The sequence below is a fragment of the Caretta caretta genome, chromosome 1 (assembly GCF_965140235.1).
Source record: "Caretta caretta isolate rCarCar2 chromosome 1, rCarCar1.hap1, whole genome shotgun sequence".
In the NCBI taxonomy this organism is placed as follows: Eukaryota; Metazoa; Chordata; order Testudines; family Cheloniidae; genus Caretta; species Caretta caretta.
In genome coordinates this window covers 55,407,868-55,429,832 of record NC_134206.1, presented here as the reverse complement: position 1 = coordinate 55,429,832, position 21,965 = coordinate 55,407,868, and the positions used below count along the sequence as shown (strand labels likewise).

General features: G+C 38.8%; 1 protein-coding gene across 1 annotated transcript in view; it reads right to left on the bottom strand.

Moving 5' to 3' along the window:
• The window catches only part of COG6 (component of oligomeric golgi complex 6), a 107,926-nt gene that overhangs the window by 7,106 nt on the left and 78,855 nt on the right, over positions 1 to 21,965 (bottom strand). Inside the window, exons 14-18 of the mRNA XM_048848552.2 lie at positions 13,508 to 13,639; positions 12,569 to 12,736; positions 7,464 to 7,571; positions 6,469 to 6,522; positions 3,018 to 3,097 (exon numbers count right to left, since the gene is read on the bottom strand). Of these exons, the coding sequence (XP_048704509.2) occupies positions 3,018 to 3,097; positions 6,469 to 6,522; positions 7,464 to 7,571; positions 12,569 to 12,736; positions 13,508 to 13,639 (542 nt within the window). The remainder of the gene's footprint in view (positions 1 to 3,017; positions 3,098 to 6,468; positions 6,523 to 7,463; positions 7,572 to 12,568; positions 12,737 to 13,507; positions 13,640 to 21,965) is intronic.

The window sequence follows — 21,965 nt, the reverse complement described above, 5'->3', positions numbered from 1 at the left end:
AAATAATTTGATGAAAAACCAGTTTATCAAAAATATTTTTAAGTACTGAACTGTATCAACACCTGAGCCTTTTCAACAACTGGTGTCAGTGGTGTATCTGTCATTAATTATTGCATTTGGATTTCAGATGTCATAACATAATACAATTTTTATCAATACAAACCACTGCATTTTCTAAAAATAGCATCTTATTTCAATTTTCAGTTTCTGTTTTCCTACTCAAACTAAAATGGAGTTTTATTATAGCCATAACTAAAATATTAATTCATAGCTTTTAAACAATTAAAGGAATTATCTTAATTTGGAAACAAGCAAAACAGAATACACTATAAATATTTTTCCTGGTTATAGCGTTTAAACGTTACAAAGAGATGATCAGAATGAATCAATAATATGGCTCATCTCTTGCTACAAGTACATGGCCTACTTTATAGAGACAAACAGTCAGCTCTCAGCTCCCAGTGGGACAGAACAAGTGTTCGGCAGGCTGGCGTGGGGCAGATTTATACCCCAGCTTGCTGTCAACTTAGTGTTCACACAGACACATCCGAAGTCTGGTATACTACCCTATAATTTGTTGTATTAATAATAAATTTTTAAAAATAGGGGTATTTTGTACCCAGTTTTAACATTAGCTATTCTCTGTACAGTCTTCCTGATGTCCTGACATCATCAGGCCTGTCCAGCTATGCTAGCTGTGCTCCACATTCCTTTCTTTTCTCTGAAGAGTGCCACATGTACATCTAGTGATGGCTGTTTGGCAGCCTATATGAAATCTACTGGTGCCACATTAACTCTAGTATTAATAGCTCCCACAGCTGCTCATTAATTGCGATCTACTATAGACCCCACAGCTGCTCCAAGCAGCAGGATCCATAAGGCTCCAGATTTCTACTGGGGGAGGTCTTGTTTGTCTCTTTCTGGGGAGGGGGGAGGCTGGTTGCATACTTGTCTGTCTAGCTCCCCATGAACGGAGATCACTGAGGTTGTCTCCTGACCCTGTCTGCTATTGCTGTGGTGCTGTTCCTCTGATTCCTGTCACAGTTCCCATCATGGAATTCCGCTGTTGCACAGAGGGGCTGTAAGGCACTCTACACAATTTTCTCCAGGAACTGAGGGTGACAGCTATGGAAGGAGCAACCTAGCTGAGACTATAGAGACTAGGAACGTCCATGGATAGAACATCTTGCTGTACTTCCTCTAAGTCTCCTTGTTTCTCCAGGAGATTCCAACTCCCAACTGGGATCCCATGAGAGGGCACCTACATTTTATAAGTCTGCATGACCTCAGCTGGCCTCCTTTTTGGCCCTCTCCAAATGCAGGCCAAGCAGGTGATAAGTAGCAAAAACTGCTGCTGACTGACTAGAAACTGCACCCATAATTCGTCTGTACTAAAACATCCTATTACTTTTGTTACTTAGCTTCTAATAAAAAGGCCATTGAGCTGATAGGCATAGAGACTGAAATACTTTACAGAGGTGGTCACTCTGTAAAATGGAGGCACTTTAGCGTGCAGAAGCTTGCATTGCCACAGCCCAGGTCTCTTAAAAAAACCCAGCACATCAGGCAGGCAGAACTCCTGTGATGCCAAACAAGGAAGAACGAGCACTAATCAGCAGGCCTCATCAACATTGCTAACAGCAAGAAAGTAGGGGAGGGAAATGCTAGTGATTTTTAAACTTTATGGTGGCAAAAATAATTTTTCAGTCATATATACAACCATTTTAGTGACAAGACAGTGTCCTGTGTAATGCATAGATACACATGGACAGTTAATGTTGCTGATACTGCTGACTTCTGTAGTATTAAAACAATAAATTTAATGTCATATTAACAGTTTTTCATATGATACTATATAATCGGTGTATTTTCACAAAGTGCCAAAAATAGTGGCAAGAGACCTTTTGATCACTGTAGCATATCTAATTTTTTGAATGTAAGTGTTATACAATGTCTTCATGAGCTTCACATTTAATTGGAAAGAAATTCTTGGCATATTCTAGCCTTAGGGTTGATTATGCCCATATTTGTCATATTTTAAAATATATTCATGAAAACAAGAGGAGAGATACATAATAAAATCCTCACTTTAATACTTCAAAGTAGAAGTCAAAAAATTCTGCAAAAAATAATTGCAGCACTATATTAAATGAGACAAGAATATCAATATTCTACAATACAGTGCCACAAAGTTGTAGAATTCTGTAAAGTAGATATAGAAATAGGGATAAAAGAAAAACCTTTTATGGAAGGCTTACAAAATAACTAAAAATTTCCAACAGAGACGAAAAACTGATGATGATACAGGGAACATGTTCTAAATAGATTAGTGTGATTCACAGGTTCGCCAAGGCCAGAAGGGATCATTGTGATAATCCAAAAAGAAAAGGAGTACTTGTGGCACCTTAGAGACTAACCAATTTATTTGAACATAAGCTTTCGTGAGCTACAGCTCACTTCATAGCTCACGAAAGCTTATGCTCAAATAAATTTGTTAGTCTCTAAGGTGCCACAAGTCCTCCTTTTCTTTTTGCGAATACAGACTAACACGGCTGTTACTCTGAAACCTGTGATAATCCAGTCTACCCTCTGGTATAATATAGGCCAGAGAACTTCTTCAAAATAATTCCTAGAGCATATTTTTTAGAAAATCATCCAATTTTGATTTAAAAATTGTCAGTGATGGAGAATCCATCACAACCCTTGGCTGATTGTTCCAATGATTAACTACTCTCATCGTTAAAAAATTTATGCCTTATTTCCAATCTGTATTTGTCATGTCAGTGTGTCCATGGACTCCGGAGTAGCTAGTTTAGAAAGTTATAAAATTACTCCTTATTAATTATTTGCTCAAGAAAGTGTAACCAAAACAAATTAAAGTAGAACTTAAAAGCATATCTGAATAGCATTTACAATAGAATAATCCCACTTCTAACATACTCTGCTATATTCCACTCAAGTCTGTACTTTTGCACATTTAAAGGTACAGAACATAGAAATTCAGTCAAAACACTTACTTCACAGTAGCACTTAGAAGGAAATTCAGTTGTGGCATTAACAGATTATCAGGAGCAGACAGGTAACGATCAAACTGAACCTAGAAGAAGTAATAAAAAGTAAGAGCTTTGCAACATACACCATACCAAAGCACCAAGAACATGCTACAGACCTCTCCATGCAAATTTCTTCTAAAATACAGTCCCCCTCTGAAAAGTGACTATGTTAAAATGGCACCTTCTTACTCAGCCAATTAGCTCCTATATACACACACACATACTATGTTAGTTGTATTAGCCCTACAGATACAATATAGATATGAGAGAATGAACTGATTTTTTTCTCACTAATTAACTAACAACATTATTAACTATGGTGCATTTGCAGAAACACTTTTACAATCCCACTGAACACAACTGAGTTGCACTGGTGTTAACAGCAACATTTGAGGAAAAAAGGGTTACACAAACATAACCGAGGGCAGATATTAGTCTGCAGAATCTTTATTAATAGTGACAATGCATGAATCAAAATATACAGCATGACCTACACAACCCAGTTTGAGTTTTTTAAGGCTAGAACTCAGGAAAAAAAATTATTTTTTCATTTATGAACTCAGCAAGTTTCATATGGAAATCACTGAATCCAAGTAGCTGTGGATAGATAGTCACCTTTTCAGCAAACTGTACTGTAAAGGTTTACTGAGAAGATTGACAGTTCATTTATAGCTAGCTGTTGAACTGTGAGATTGCATCTGTGTCATTTAACTTTTGCATGTTGTTTAAGATGAAAAGCAATAACTGATCATTTGTTTTTAAATCTACAGTGTAATGAAACTTAACACCCCCCAAAAACAAACAAAAAATCAACTGTGACATACGCCCAGTACCTAACTTTTGAGCTTCACTGAACTACTTGCATAAAATGAAAGCTTTACTTTTCCCTATCATTTATAGCTATAATCCCTGTATTTCAAAGCACTCAGGCAAAAGAAATTTCAGTGATTAGAATTCATTAGAATTAATATTTGCTCTAAGCAATTCAAAATGTTTCACAGTGTAACATTATAAGTAAAATTTTGTTTCTCAAGGCTTAGAAACCTGAGTCTTACTACCAGGTCACAAATAATTTTATATTTGTACTACTTCAGAAGATCAAAGGTCCACTAGTAGAAACAACGAAAGTATTCCAAAACACAATTTAATGGATTTTTAAATTTAAATACAAGTGTTTCAGAAGAGTGTGATGGTTTCTATTATGTGAGGCAAGATTAATGTAATTCAACAAGTTATGACTAGGGATGTCAAGCGATTAAAAAAATTAATCGTGATTAATAGCACTGTTATACAATAGAATGCCATTTATTTACATATTTTTGGATATTTTCTACATTTTCAAATACACTGATTTCAATTACAACACAGAATATAAAATATACAGCGCTCACTTTCTATTATTTTTATTACAAATACTTGCACTGTAAAAAACAAAAGAAACAGTATTTTTCAATTCACCTAAGTACTGTAGTGCATTCTTTATCATGAAAGTTGAACTTAAAAATGTAGAATTACGTACAAAAAAAATAACTGCACTCAAAAATAAAACAATGTAAAACTTCAGAGCCTACGAGTCCACAGTCCTACTTCGTGTTCAGCCAATCGCTCAAACAAGCTTGTTTACATATGCAGGAGATAATGCTGCCTGCTTCTTGTTTACGTCACCTGAAAGTAAAAACAGGTGTTCACATGGCACTGTTGTAGCTGGCATCACAAGATGTTTACATGACAGATACACTAACGATTCATATGTCCCTTCATGCTTCAACCACCCTTCCAGAAGACATGCATCCATGCCGATGACAGGTTCTACTCGATAACGAACCAAAGCGGTATGGACGAATGCACGTTCATTTTCATTATGAGAGTCAGATGCCATCAGCATAAGGTTGATTTTCTTTTTTGGTGGTTGGGTTCTGAAGTTACCGCATCTGACTGTTGCTCTTTTAACTCTTCTGAAAGCATGTTCCGCACCTCTTCCCTCTCAGATTTTGGAAGACACTTCAGATTCTTAGATCTTGGGTCGAGTGCTGTGGCCATCTTTAGAAATCTCACATTGGTACCTCCTTTGTGTTTTGTCAGATATGCAGTGAAAGCGTTCTTAAAATGAACAACATGTGCTGGGTTACCATCCGAGACTGCTATAACATGAAATATTATGGCAGAGTGCGAGTAAAACAGAGCAGGAGACATACAATTCTCACCCAAGCAGTTCAGTCACAAATTTAATTTACACTTACTTTTTCTTTTTTTTCATTGAGCACCATCAGCTTGGAAGCATGTCCCCTGGAATGGTGTCCGAAGCATGAAGGGGCATACAAATGTTTAGCATATGTGGCACTAAATACCTTGCAATGCCAGCTACAAACATGCCATGCGAACGCCTGTTCTCGCTTTCTGGTGATATTGTAAATAAGAAGTGGGCAGTATTACCTCCTGTAAATGTAAACAAATTTGTTTTTCTGAGTGATTGGCTGAACAAGAAGCAGGACTGAGTGGACTTGTAGGTTCTAAAGTTTTACATTCTTTTGTTTTTGTGTGCAGTTATGTAACAAAAATAATCTACATTTGTAAGTTGCTCTTTCATGATAAAGAGATTGCACTACAGTACTTGTATGAGGTGAATTGAAAAATACTATATCTTTTGTTTATCATTTTCACATTATATGATTTTTTTTATTACAAATATTTGCAAAGTGAATATTGTATACTTTATATTGTGTGTTGTAATTAAACAATTTATTTGAAAATGTAGAAAAACATCCAAAAATATTAAATAAATTTCAATTGGTATTCTATTGTTTAACAGTCCGATTAAAAGTGTGATTAATTGCGATTTTTTTTTAGTTAATTGCATGAGTTAACTGCGATTAATCAACAGCCTTAGTTATGACCCAACACAACATTACAAAATTTCTTTGTGACATGATTGCTATGGGAAACAGTTGAAAAATATTGTCAATTCTTGAAGTCCCTGAATTAGTTTTGTAATAACACACGTTACCATCTGTATCAAAATACCCCCATTTTATTCTTGAATAATTTCTGTATAAGATAAATGTTCATTTTTCTTTTCCAAACAGTATAATTGATTTGTTAAGACCTACAGCTATATGAAAACATAGTTAAAGGGTCACAGGACGAAAACCAAATGCACAGTTTGGCTTAATTCTATTAGAAGTTCCTTCTGTCATCTACAACTTTAATTCAGTACATTATGCATGGTTTTTAGAATGTTTTTTTACCTCAGAGTCTGATGAATGGATTGAAAAATGTTTATCGAAGAAATACAGATATTAAGCTCCAAAGACAAAACACAGACTTTTTGATAAATATTTTTGCTTATAACTTGGACAGTATTCCTTTAAAAGTCATAGCAACAACACAGCTGAACATGAAATTGCAAAAAGCTCACCATTGCAGCTTTCAGTGACACTGAATCCAAGCTAGGCAAGTTTGCCAGGGGCCCCTAAAAATAGGTAATCAAATAAAGCAGCATTTTAAACAAATGGATAAAATGTGAAAATAATCCTAGATTAAGATTTTATTGTAATCCAAGGCTAGATTGTAAACTCTTTGGGGCAGGGACCATGTCTGACTAACTGTTATGACTGTCAACAACTACACCTGTAGGTACAGGAAAACAGTAAGTAATACATTCACTAAAACAGACTATTTATCATTTCCTATCACTTCTTTAAATTAAAAATAACTAAAACTGAGCTCCTCATCTGTCCTCCCAACCACCTCCTCCTCCCTTTTCATTACCACAGACAACATCATTACAATCTCCACCATTCTGCTGTATTACAAATTGTTTCATGGAATCAATATAATTTAGAACAGAGTTTGAAAATAGGCTTAGAATAGAAATGGGCCTCTGATGACCAAGAAATCAAATTTAGCATCTTAATGGGGATTGCCATGTTTAAAAACGCTTGTTTAACATTATTTCCCCATTATGTTGGGGCATTCACACACACACACCCTCAAAAATCAATCCCTCTACTGGTTTAGGAAACAAGAAACCTATCTCTAGGTATCCTCCTCTATAGAACAATACACTAACTACCCTCTCTTCAAACACATGCTCAATTTATCACTTTTAATCATGCGAAGCTATTCAGAGAATTCTGAGTTCACTGAAGTTAAAAGACACAGGATAAAAATCTAGCTGAAGAGAAAAAGGAATTTAATAATACCTGTAGTTAACAAATTAGCTACATAAAAAGATGAGTGAACAGGAGCTAAGATTGCAGGTTCTCAACGGATAGTAAAATCTTATTTGTGTCACGCTAGTTCTGACGGTCTTGAAGTTAGGATAGCCACAGAGAACAGATAGCATCACACTTTCAACAGTTTCAGGCAAAACGAAGTACTCAATTGGCTGCTGAAAAAGTAAATACTTACCTGCTCTGGTTTGTGCTGCTGCACAGATTTGTATATGCAACTTAGACCGGCTCTAGTTAACACACAGGAAGCTTGTTCATTTATTAGCGTATCCAAGTGTGCTTCAATCTGAAATTTGGAGGGGAAGAAATACTTAAAAGAAACATTAAATAAAAGTTGTTCTTAATTACAAAGTGACAGTTTAGTAGTCATCCAGAAAATCAACTCAGAATAAAAGGAGAATGAGCACCTAAGAATTCAAATCACATGCACTACAGAAAACCAAGGTTTAATTTGTAAAGCCAATTTGGATCTTGATTATTTTGTATTACCAGGGAGCTCAGTGAAGCAAGATGTTTTGCCAAAAGCTGAGGTCCCAATCCTGCAGTGAGCTCCACAAAGGAAGAACCTGTGCACAGATGAAACCACATTAACTTCAGCAGGGCTTGACTTGGACACATGGGTCTGCCCACATTGTAATACTGTCGCCTAAATGCTCAAATCTGAAAAATCCATAGCCATAAAAGACAAAAACTAATACCTAAAATTAAAACTTCAAAAAGTTATAGTAAAATATCAAAACTAGAATGATATAATTCATTGAAACTACATGAAAGAAATCAAATTCTTGCTGAAAATGCTGAAGAGTGCAAGACAAGATCAAACAAAAAATAAAATGAAACCATTAAGATTTCATGAAGAGAATAAAACTGAAACCTAAACCATGTTAGGCAATCAGTATAGGATTCAAAAGGCATAATTTACTTTATTTTAAAGAAAGAGAAAGTTAACTACAAGCACCTATTCAAAAATTAGGCAATGAAGAGCTGTATAACTGTCAGCTGTGCTTTTATCATCTTCAGAAAAAGCTTCCTTATTACTTCTGAGACATCAAAAACGCCATATATTCATAAAATAATTTTACAATTTTTGTACAACTGCAACCTTGCTGGAGATAAAAACAAAGAACCCAAATCCAGTCAATTTAACGGAAAGGAGCAGCAATTTTCTCCTTCAGGTTTGAGTGGCCTTAGACAGAAGTGAAAAAATATACTTTTTTTTTAAAATACATAATCCTCCATTTGCTTTATTTCTCTCCTGGTCTACATAAGAAACAAAAAACTTCTGTTACAGCACAAAGAGTCCAATTTAATTTAATAGATATAGCAGATACAGAACCTTTATTAGGTATCTTACAAATCTTTGATATCTCCAGAGAAGGATCATCATTTTCCAATGAATTTATGGAAACTAAAATATAATAAAATATATCTTTCCAGCCTGATCTCTAAGGAAAACCTAACATTTGAATATGGTGATTTCAATAATTTTCAAAGGTCTCGATTTTCCTATTCAGTAAATTATTTTTGATGAATACCCCCAATAAATGTTTCTGTTCTACACTAGTCTATCTCAAATTCAGTAACCTTCTTTTGCATGACCTCAAGACATCCCTTCCAATTTAGTTTTAACTGTGAAATGTTTACAGAAAGTGAATCCGGGTTAGTAGCAAATGTTTCCCACTTAGTCTCTAGATTTTGAATAGCAGAATAAATGGATTCCAGAAGTATCTTAAAAAAAAACAAAAGGAGGACTTGTGGCACCTTAGAGACTAACCAATTTATTTGAGCATGAGCTTTCGTGAGCTACAGCTCACTTCATCGGATGCATACCGTGGAAACTGCTGCAGTTTCCACGGTATGCATCCGATGAAGTGAGCTGTAGCTCACGAAAGCTCATGCTCAAATAAATTGGTTAGTCTCTAAGGTGCCACAAGTCCTCCTTTTCTTTTTGCGAATACAGACTAACACGGCTGTTACTCTGAAACCTTAAAAAAACCCAACACACTATTAGTTTGGTTTAGACAATCTGAATTTTTTTTATTAGTTAAATGGCCAGCTTCGAGTGCCACCGTTTCTATTGCTAATGACATAGCGGTGATAATGAAGAGGAGCAAGAGATAACCTCCACAACCCTCTGAAATATTACAGGAGAGTTACTAATTAAAAACTTGTCCAAAGAAACCCCCTGTAATTGTGCTTCCTGTTGGGAAACATTTTAAAGAACAAAATCAGGACATGGGATGCAGTGCAAAATTGTTGCGGGCATAAGGAATCTATACCAGTGGTTCCCAAACTTGTTCTGCCACTTGTGCAGGGAAAGCCCCTGGCGGGCCGGGCCAGTTTGTTTATCTGCCACGTCCGCAGGGTCGGCCAATCGTGGCTCCCACTGGCTGCGGTTCGCTGCTCCAGGCCAATGGGAGCTGCTGGAAGCGGCGGCCAGTACGTCCCTCAGCCTGCGCCACTTCCAGCACCTCCCATTGGCCTGGAGCAGCGAACCGCAGCCAGTGGGAGCCACGATTGGCCGACCCTGTGGACGCGGCAGGTAAACAAACTGGCCCGGCCCGCCAGGGGCTTTCCCTGCACAAGCGGTGGAACAAATTTGGGAACCACTGATCTATACATCTGAAGATGGATTGTGCCAAATGTGTCCCAAAATTAACAATCCAAAAAGCATATATTTTTAAATGTCTTAGTGAACTGTGGCTAGTGTTAACATTATTTATTACTCCAAAATATTACAATATGTAAAATATTATTTTGGCATGTTAAGTAAAAACAAGCACTAGGGGAAAAAACGTAACATCTAATCCTACCATGGATATAGCCCCATGTTCAGGGAAACAGAATTTGATTACTCATAATCATAGTTTAAGGCCAGAAAGGATCACCAGATTGTCTAGTCTGACCTCCTGAATATCACAGGCCACCAGCACCACCAAGCACCTGCTCAGTAAACTCAAAAATCAAAGGTTTCAGAGGAACAGCCGTGTTAGTCTGTATTCGCAAAAAGAAAAGGAGTACTTGTGGCACCTTAGAGACTAACCAATTTATTTGAGCATGAGCTTTCGTGAGCCACAGCTCACGAAAGCTCATGCTCAAATAAATTGGTTAGTCTCTAAGGTGCCACAAGTACTCCTTTTCTTTTTTCAAAAATCAAAATTAGACCGAAGTATTACAGCCCACAGAAGACTAAACTATTATATACCATAGACAGAGAATAGGAGGGACTGAGGTGCACCAGTGCCCAATTTCCCCCGCAGGGAAATGATTAAGTGAGATATACCCACATAGTCCTGGCAAATGATCCACATCCATATGCTGCAGAAGAAGATGAAAACCCCTCAAGTCACTGCCAATCTGGCCTGGGGGAAAACTCCTTCCTGTCCCTACATATGGCGACCAATTAAATCCTGAGCATGTGAGCAAGAACCAGCCAGCCAAGCACCTGAAAGAGAGAATGCCTGGTGCCAGCTCAGAGCCCTAGCTCTCCCTGTCCAATCTCTAGCCATGGTCATCCCTGACGCTTCAGAGTAAGGAGATTAAAAAAAAAACCGAAACACTGACTGATGATCACACTTTGATCATTACTCCTGGGGGAATTCTATGCCAAAAAGTCAAACATTCTGCATCAAAAAATAAAATTCTGTGCACAATATTTTAAAATTCTGCATATTCTATTTGTCAAAATATCACAATATAATCACACAAGTTTCAATTATTTTGGAAATTTATTTCAAAATACCTGTCAGCAAGTATGTCTGTAACAATACAGACAACGAAAAAGATACAGGAATTTTTTTTTGACAAATAGATTCCTTACTAGGCATATTAATATAGAACTCATAGTAATAATTCATTTAAACTACAATACAGAACCATATTACTTGCACCCCTCAGAAGCAGTTGCAAAGGCTTGGGGGTGTCAGGGGTAATGGAGGAACTGAGGGAGAGGGAAGTAATTGCTGGGAAGGAGCCTGGGTGTGAACTTGGGAGGGTTATTGGGTATAGGTGGGAAAAGTAAGGAATGGGTGCTTTTGGGGGGGGCAGGCAGGGATTGTTAGGGTGCTTCCTCCATGCAGACCCTGGCTGATCCCTAGCCTCTCCCATTCAGTCAGCCACATATGTCCCTGTCCCCATGTGTCCCTGCACCACACGTTCTTGCACCCCCTGTCCACGAGTCTCTCCACTCCCACTCAGACACCCCTCCCTCCATCCCCTCCCTGTCCCATGTGTCTTGTGCCCCCACTCAGTCACCTTCCTTCTCCATGCACCCCTTTCCCCTTGTGTTCCTGCACCCCCTCAGCCTGCCTCCTCCACCTGTCCCCATGTGTCTGTGCCCCCACTCAGCAACTCCCTTCTCCCATGTGGTCCTGCACCTCCCCTCCATCCCCATATGTCCCTGCACCCCCTCAGCCAGCCTCCTCCCCTCAACTCCATGCGACTTTGCAATCCCTGTCCCCATGTGTCCCTGTGCCCCCACTCAGCCACCCCCTTCTCCCCTGTGGCCCTGCACCCCTTCCTCCCCCCTGTGGCCCTGCGCCTCCACTCCCATTCAGCCTCTGCCCCAGTCTGTTCTGCCCCACTAGCCCTTATGAGCCTCTGTCTGTGACCCTCCCCCCCAACATCCGCAAGCTGTCTGTCTCCTCATATCCCCTGTCTACTGACTTGGTCCGGCAGGTGCTGTGAAGAAGGCACTGCAGGCTCTCTCTCTTCTCTACCGGGCTGGAAGTGGGCAGAAGGCGGAACTGCAGCAACTTTCCAGCAAAACTATTTTCTGCGATAAAATTAAAAATATCCATGGCACATTAATTATGCACGCATGCAATGGCGCAGAATTCCCCCAGGAGTAGATAATTAGGGATATTGCATATTGGTATTTACACTTCCATTTGTTTTAACTATCTCAGATCGTTTGTCTTAAAAAATGAGTGACTGGAATAATAAATACTTTCACTTATATTGGTTTACTTTCTGATAAAAACCATAGGTCAAAATTTCAAACCTGGGTGCCTGAAATGTGGCTCCTAAAATCAATATTTAGGTGCCTAAATAAAAGAGATGTAATTTTCAAAGATGCTATGTACTTTCAGCTGTCACTGATCTCAGTGGAAGTGGGGCTGCTCAACACCTATGAAAATAATGCCTCATTTAGGTGCCTACATATGGATTTAGAAGCCTAACTTTAGGCACCCAAGTTTGAAAATGTTGGTTATGTCTGCTATTCACAGCTTACCAGCTACAAAACAATATGTAATTACCTCTGCACTTATTCTTGACACTTACCTGAAATTGTAATATTTCCAGACGTTTGTCAGTGAATTCAAAGAGAGCCAGGGTAGTCTTCATCATATAAAGTGAATTCACCATGAAGGTTGCCATGTCAGCTGTGCCTAAATTACTAGCAGATACTGTACATAGCTGTAATAATGGATCTAGCACACAAGACAGAACCTAAAAGGGCAATATGAACAAGAGGGAAAAAAATGTTTCATGAAACTTTAGACTTGCGGGGTAATGACCATTTTGCCTTTATCATCTATTTATTTCCCAAAACAAAATAAAAAGAAATGAGAGGTCCCCTCTTGAGATCTAGTGGAAAATAGCTCTTGACCAGCAGGTGATCAGCTACCAGATTAGTGGTGTGATATAAGAACCTGAAAGGAACAGATTTTACCCGCGCAGGACATGGAGCAACTTAGAAGAGAAAATTGGTGGTTCATAGAATCATAAAAATGTATGGGTGGGAGGGGCCTCAAGAGGTCACCTAGTCCATATGCCCACACTGGGGCAGGACCAAACATATGTGCATAGTATATATATGTAATTTAAGAAAAATAACGATCAATAGGATAATAGAATGTGGATATTGTCATAGGACATTCCATGCTGTAATGTAATTATCGATTTTATTAGCCACAGTGTTATCAGTATAAAATCGAGGGTGGGAGGAAGCCTATAAACAACTGCAGACGAAAACCATAAGAATGGCCATACTGGGTCAGACCAAAGGTCCATCTAGCCCGGTATCCTTTCTTCCAACAGTGGCCAATGCCAGGTGCCCCAGAGGGAATGAACGGAACAGGTAATCATCAAGTGATCCAATCCCCTGTCACCCATTCCCAACTTCTGGCAAACCAAATTCATGCCTCTTCAGTATTTTTTATATTGAGACCAAATTATGTGCATATTTCTCTGTGTTCAAATGAACTCTACAAACTATACCTGAACAAAGTCAGCTTGACGAGCATCCAATGGCACAACAGATGAGTCATGGGACGCCAGAACCTCACGTAGCAATGCGAGTGTTTGATTCAGTGCAGAGCTTGGGCCAAGATCAGGTGGTGGGAGTTCAACCTAGACAACAGATAGTTTATTCCCTATTTGTGTTATATTCATAGGAAATAATAAGCAGTATGTATCCATGTTAGTAGGTACCAATCAGCTACTGGTAAAGTCACACACAGTCAAGCAGAGATGGAGTTCAACATTTTGACACTGGACAGATCTATAACTAATTCCAAAATATACTTGCCTATGACTTGCAGCGTTACAATATCACTTACTGACAATAAAGAAAACCAACCAACATCTCAGTCATATCTAGCATTAAATTTAGTATTCAGCAACATGCATCATGGCTGCTTCAGAAATTGGCAAAATTAAAATCTGTAGTGGCTTGTAAAATGTAGAGGAAAATATAAAATTCTTAAGTCATTTTATTAAAGTTTGGAGTGCAGGAAGTGAGTCAATACCACATCATGCTATTTATACAGCCCTTCATAATGGACAAATAATTTAGACACCTTGCACAGTTTCCAGAAAGAAAAGTAATCAGAGGAACAGATGCTATCAAGTGAACAAAATCCTGCAATGAGTGCGCTACAAATCCCCCACAGAGGCTGGGATAACAGAACTTTCTTGAATAAAATCAGAACCAAAAAGGGGAGTGTTCTGGTTAAGAAAGGACAATTTTCCTCTCCCTTGGATCTTGCGCAGAAGCAGCCTGTGCCTGGTTCTAGTAATCACAACTTTGTTCAGGGCATGTGAAAGTTATTCATATAAAGGTCAGCAAAATATGTTGGGTGTTGCAAGTGTCAACATCCTTGCTAGGAGTGGCTGTATGAACTAGTGCCACAGAATCTTTCCAACACAGTGGGTCAAGGGAACACACACTGGCAGGTGTAGAATTGGGGAGAATGTGTCAAAGTTTATATAGTGCAAAAGCATCACAGTTATAGGACTTCAGGCATTTAACACCTAACAATGAATGTGCAAGGAACACCAGAAACCACACAATATGAGGGCTCAAACTACTAAAGGTGCCCAAACTCTAATGACACCAGTCCAGAAAGCCAATGAGGCAATGATATGCCAATAACTCTGACTAGGGTTCTAAACTGCTCCACCAGCACTGATACACCGAATTCAAGAAGGCATGGAGAAGACAGATGCTGAACTGTTTCTTCAGGATAGGAACCCTGTGGAAGTTCAAGAAAGGTCCCCTGGCAATACATTATTCTGACAGTGCTGATGCACTGAACACAGGAGGCACTGGGAAAGACCTTGTTGCTCAACCAATCTGTTGGCTCTGACATACAAAAGCTGAGGTGGCATGGGAAGGACTCCCTGACACTGAGCTCCTGTATAGGCTCTTGTCCTTAGGAGGCATTGTTTGGTATTGAGTGGGGATGGAAAGATCCACACAACTGATGCACTGTGGAGAAGATCCCTTGCTACCAAACTTTGCCATAGGTGTCAATGCTTCAAGCCTGGTCTGGGGAACCAAGACAACTTCCCAATGCCTATACTCTCCACAGGCCAAGATTTACTTATCCTCAGGCACCAAGCTGAGGATCTACATGTGTTACCGATGCACAATATTACAGCTCCTAAGGAGCCAAATCAGAAGCAGGAAAGAAGCAGAAAAAGGATTCCAGCAAGAACTGAAACTGTGTTGGTTGAATCTGCTGGGAACTTTTATTGGCTGACCACAGAACTGGAGCCTCAGAGACACTGGAAACATGCTGACTAGTGCAGTGCTCTTAAACAAGCTCACATGTGCCACATAGGGTCAAAAATCTTAAGAGCAAGGGGTTTTCCATCATAACTTATACTGAATGCATGAGGACCAAAGAGCGAGAATCCTGAACTCATGGTATCTTGAGAAAAAACACACTTTGGTAGCTCTATGTACTAATGACACTTTTTACTTACTAATATAATGTGGGGGCACATCAGTACTCAAGATCAAGAATTGCTCAAATGTGATTCTGTTCTCTCCACAGACTACTAGACATAGAACGTAAATCTATCAAAACAGGCAGCACTGCATCCATATTGTGAGACTTGACATTTCAGTTTAATCTAGACAGTCATTCTGCATTATTTCCCTCACTACAGCAAAAGTACATTTCCAATTCAGCATTAGCAAGTGGTATAAAAGAGCCCTAAGTCAAATGTATAGAGCATAGACAGGAATAAATGGTCTAATCATCTGGAATTCAGCATGTGAACAGTAACTAACAAAAACTGAGAGGACCTTTAAAAAGAAAGCAGTTCCAGGAATCTAAGCTGCAATTTATTTAAAATCTCCGGATAAACAGTTTAAGATTTCTGGACTACCCCAAACAAATTAAGTTATCAAGGGAGCATTATAATCAAACTTATATTTTAACCAGATCAGATTCATTTCTAGTTCTCACACAAAAATAGTCTAAATTAAAAAAGGGTTCATTTGGATTACAAAAAAATAAGTTTAGTAATTACTTACTGGTATTCCTAAAAAGTTTTTAAAGTGATTTTTAATTGCTTTATAAATTAATTTTATTTAATTTATATACTTAATGAATATTCAATATCCTCTGAAACAGGCATAAAAATCAAGAGACTTAAGATCTTACAGTAGTTCCTTTAAAATACATAATTCAAGCAATAATGAAGAAATACGGGAAACTGTTAAACAATCTAGAAACAATAAAACAATAAGCACATTTTACTTTTACAAACAAGTATTCTCAAGTGTGCATGCCAGGTGATGTGCACTGAATCCTTAGCAAATGGCATACTGTAAGCTCAACAGACTTTCTAGTGCTATAATCTTCCCTGAAAACCATAACATTTTCAGAAACAGTTTCAGTGTGCTGATACATTCACATAAGCACAATCCAATGAACTGGTAAAAAGGTAGGGATGTGAATAGAATAAAAGCCGCCCCCCCCCTTTTGGTTTTGAAACACAATAATAAAAAACTGGATGATTAAAAACATAACCCTGTGATCCCTCTTAATTAAAAAAAAATGACATTCACCACTAACTTAAAATCAACAAAAAGTTCCAGTATAAATGTTTAGCTGATTGTCTGTATTTTTAAACTTTTACAGAGGTAATGAAAATTAGTTACAACTAAATAAAACACTTTATTTTATGGAAATTGTTTTGAGTATATAGTTATGTCATCAATTTTGCAATTTTTAAAAATCAATGTAGAATTGATTTGAATCACAGGAAATGCTACACTGGATCAGACCAGTGGTCCAAGTATGAGATGCATGTTGTATTAATTTAAATGGAATATATGGGCCAAAGGTGTTAACATTATCTAGTCACTGTCCAACATTAAACTGTGTTAAACGTGGTCCAGGGTTTGGTATACAGAGACTTCAGATCTCTTAATGCCATGGCAAACACTCCCTTAAAAAAAATTTTAATTTTGTATTTAAAAAAAAGTGTGGGGGGGGAGGAAAACCAGTTAAAGCATTTGAAATGTAAAGTATTAGAAAAGGCTTTCATTTAACAACATCCCTTATCCTTTAGCTGGAGTTTTTAGAAAGAAATCCCCCCTCTCTTCCCCTTGTTGACAGTCTCACATGGTAACAAAGATGGTAATATCTGGCCTTCTGGTGAAAAGAGAGGAAGAAGTAAGCTGAGACAGATTGGAGCTGCTGTTGTTGTTAAAGTCTGATCCCATTTCATTCCACATGGTGTTTGGGATTCAGCTGGAGCATAGAAGAGGTAATATCATCTGGGTCCCTCTTTCTGGCCCAGTTTGGTCAGGATATCTCTCAGGATCAGGATGACAAAGGCCCAGGGTCCCAGGAGATGGTGGGAGTGGCAGCCATGATGATGAAGCTCCCTCCAATAGCCAATTTCTCTCCCAAAGACTCTTTCTTTCAGGACCCACAAAGGGAATGGTGAGAAATATAGTCTACCCCCTCATCATTTTGTCCACCAACTAGGCCTAGTTTCTGACACGCCAATTTTGGTTCACTGATTTCTGGTCCACACTTTCCTTGTTTACCAAGTATGGTCTTAACACAGTTCTTGAGTTATATCAGTAGGCCTTTTAGTTTGGACTAATACAGTCTGTCTCCCTTTCTTGTCTTTTCCCATAAATATTTATTAAAGATCATTGTGACATCTTATGAACTTTTACATACAGCTGAGCCCACAATTAGGGTAAATTACTGTGCCCAATTATCACAACAGGAAACAGAACCAGATGCCTCAGAGGAATGTGAAAAACACCCCGTAGGGACAATTATGGAATAACCTGCCAATAAAGTGAGACTTCCTCCTAAGATGAGGCAGTTAGCAGCTGGTTTAATCCCATTAACCATTTTTAACACTTTTAACTCCCTTAACTCTTAAAAATATTTCATTTGCATATATTACCATATGAATATTTTTATCCATTTTTAGATTTATGTTTATTGATTATCTTATTGTAGTATTATGAGAAAGAGTAGACTTTTTATACTATACTCTCAAGAATAGTAGAGCTTCCTATTCAAAAACTAGTCGGAGAACACTTCAACCTCCCTGGTCACTCAATTACAGACCTAAAAGTCGCAATACTCCAACAAAAAAAATTCAAAAACAGACTCCAATGAGAAACTGCAGAATTGGAATTAATTTGCAAACTGGACACCATTAAATTAGGCTTGAATAAAGACTGGGAGTGGATGGATCATTACACAAAGTAAAAACTATTTCCCCATGCTAATTTTTCCCCTACTGTTACTCACACCTTCTTCTCAACTGTTGGAAATGGGCCATCCTGATTATCACTACAAAAGTTTTTTTTCTCCTGATAATAGCTCATCTTAATTGATTAGTCTTGTTATAGTTGGTATGGCAACACCCATTTTTTCATGTTCTCTGTGTGTGTATATATATATCTATCTTCCTACTGTATTTTCCATTGCATTCATCTGATGAAGTGGGTTTTAGCTCACGAAAGCTTATGCCCAAATAAATTTGTTAGTCTCTACGGTGCCACAAGTACTCCTCGTTCTTTTTGCTGATACAGACTAACACGGCTACCACTCTGAAACCATTCATTATTTTGTATACCTCTGTCATAACACCCCTTATTTCCTCTGTAAATAGTCCCAGTCCTCTTGCATTTGAAAGTGTTTCCAGATTCCTTGTCATTCTCTTTGCCTCTCACAATACCCCTCTATTTCTGCTATATCAGTTTTTGAGATGAGATACACAGAATACAGTAAAAAGAAAAGGAGTACTTGTGGCACCTTAGAGACTAACCAATTTATTTGAGCATGAGCTTTCGTGAGCTACAGCTCACTTCACGAAAGCTCATGCTCAAATAAATTGGTTAGTCTCTAAGGTGCCACAAGTACTCCTTTTCTTTTTGCGAATACAGACTAACACGGCTGTTCCTCTGAAACAGAATACAGTGTTAAATTTTAGTTAAGGGAACACAAAATGATTTATATATTGGAATTATAATATTTTCTGTATTATTTTCTCTCCCACTGTTTACACATACTAACATTTTGTTTGCTTTTTGGACTACTACCACCACACACTGAGCAGAGATCTTCATTCAGCTGGTCACGATGCCCAGGTCTTTAACCTGAGTTTACAGTTATTTTGGAACCCAGTAAGATGTATGAATAGCATAATCTATTCCTTCTAGTGTGCATTATCTTGCACATGTCAATATTGATTTTCAATCAATATCCTGCTGCCCATTCACCTAGCTTTGTTAAGTTCTTTTCAAATTCCTGATAACCTTGTCTAGTCTTAACTAACTGAAACAATCTTTTCATCTACAAGTTTTGCCACCTCACTCATTTTCCCATCATTGATAAGTATATTAAATACCACCAATCCTAGAACCTATATTTGGGATACCCACTCAACATTTTGCCTTGCTGAAAACTGATAGAACATAGGCATAAACTATCTTACTTGATCCTGTAGTAAAACCATTCTGAATTTGTGATAGAAGCACTTTATACCAAGAATTATGACTCCTTTACAGAATCACTCAAAGAGAAGATAAGGGATATGGGGAAGCAAGTACTTATCAAACTACAAATATCATCAGCAAAAGGAAACCAGAAGGATACTAGCCAGTAAGATGGTGGGCAGTTTCATCTGTCAAAGCACAAGGTTGTGTAGAATTTTTATTTTAGAATGAAAATAAAGCCCCAAATATTAGTCCCTTTAAGGCCCCTTTCCATAGGGCTTGCTTGTTATCCACTAAATAAAGGTGAAACCCAAAAGTAAATCAAATGATCTGGAGGATGGTGTGGACTGCACCCTCAGCAAGTTTGCAGATGACACTAAACTGGGAGGAGAGGTAGATATGCTGGAAGGTAGGGATAGAATACAGAGGGACCTAGAGAAATTCGAGGATTGGGCCAAAAGAAATCTGATGAGGTTCAACAAGCACAAGTGCAGAGTCCTGCACTTAGGACGGAAGAATTCAATGCACCGCTACAGACTAGGGACCGAATGGCTCGGCAGCAGTTCTACAGAAAAGGACCTAGGGGTTACAGTGGACGAGAAGCTGGATATGAGTCAACAGTGTGCCCTTGTTGCCAAGAAGGCCAATGGCATTTTCGGATATATAAGTAGGGGCATTGCCAGCAGACAGAGGGACGTGATCGTTCCCCTCTATTTGACACTGGTAAGGCCTCATCTGGAGTACTGTGTCCAATTTTGGGCCCCACACTATAAGAAGGATGTGGAAAAATTGGAAAGAGTCCAGCGGAGGGCAACAAAAATGTTTAGGGGACTGGAACACATGAGTTATGAGGAGAGGCTGAGGGAACTGGGATTGTTTAGTCTGTGGAAGAGAAGAATGAAGGGGGATTTGATAGCTGCTTTCAACTACCTGAAAGGGGGTTCCAAAGAGGATGGCTCTAGACTGTTCTCAGTGGTAGCAGATGACAGAACAAGGAGTTATGGTCTCAAGTTGCAGTGGGGGAGATTTAGGTTGGATATTAGGAAAAACTTTTTCACTAGGAGGGTGGTGAAACACTGGAATGCGTTACCTAGGGAGGTGGTGGAATCTCCTTCCTTAGAAATTTTTCAGGTCAGGCTTGACAAAGCCCTGGCGGAGATGATTTAGTTGGGGATCGGTCCTGCTTTGAGCAGGGGGTTCGACTAGGTGACCTCCTGAGGTCCCTTCCAACCCTGATATTCTATGATATAAGGAGGGATGGACCTGCTGCTGCTCCCATTCTTCTCAACCATAGAGTCTAAAAAGACAAGGACTCTGTAGCAGAGGGGAAAGGAGGAGATAATGGAGCAAAATATCTTGAACACCAGAAGCGCAGCAAGATTTTAAAAGGTTTTGTAAAAGAGGACTGCAGCTATAAATTCTATGTCTCTGCCTGGGGGGACGGAGCAGCAGGCATAACGAAGGGATTTTTCTTTTTTGAGCTGGAGTTTTCTCTACCTAAAGGCAGGGTAGTTAACCTTCTGCAGGGAAATTCACAGACGTGAAGAGGTTGGGTTTTGTTTTTTTTAGCTAAGAGCAGCTAGAGGGGTTTTTTGTCTATTTGCCTGGAGACAAAGGTGTTAGTCTTTTTTTTTTTAAAGGATTTTTCTGTAGGCTGAGAATAGCTATCAGAGAACATAGGTATCAGGTTAAAGCACAGCAAAATTTTACAAGCCAGGGTTTGTTTTTTGTGGTTTTCTTTCTAACTCTTGGGTGTATAGTTAAAAACAGAGAGGCTAAGATGACAGAAACCAAGGCACAACACAAATTGGAGTTAACCAGACTGGAGGTAGCGAAAGAGACAGAAAAAGCCCTAGAGGCTGCCCACAAGAGAGCCATGGAGGCAAGGGAAAAAGAAATGGAGGCAAGGGACAAAGAACCGGAGGAGAAGGAAAAAGAGAGGAAGCATGCACTGGAGATGGAGAAGGTAAAGGCTCAGCAGAATATACCAACAAACCCTAGCAATCCTTCTCCAGGTACCATTTGCCATCCCAGAAAGTTCCCCACCTACAAGGCAGGCAATGATACCGAGGCCTTCTCAGAAAACTTTGAAAGGGCCTGCCTTGGGTACAGCATTTCTACAGACCAATACATGGTAGAGCTGAGGCTGCAGCTCAGTCGACCCTTAGCTGAGGTGGTGGCTGAAATGCCTAAGGAACACATGAACAATTATGAACTGTTTAAAACCCAGGCGAGAGTCAAAATGGGGCTAACACCCGAGCATTCCCGTCGGTGGTTCAGAGCCCGAAGGTGGAAACCAGACGTGTCATTTACCCGACATGCCTACCACATTATGAAACATTGGGATGCCTGGATATCAGAAGCAAGTGTTAAATCTCCAGAAGATTTGTCCTTCCTAATGCAAATGGAGCAGTTCTTAGAGGGTGTTCCTAAGGAAATAGAAAGATACATCCTAGATGGGAAGCC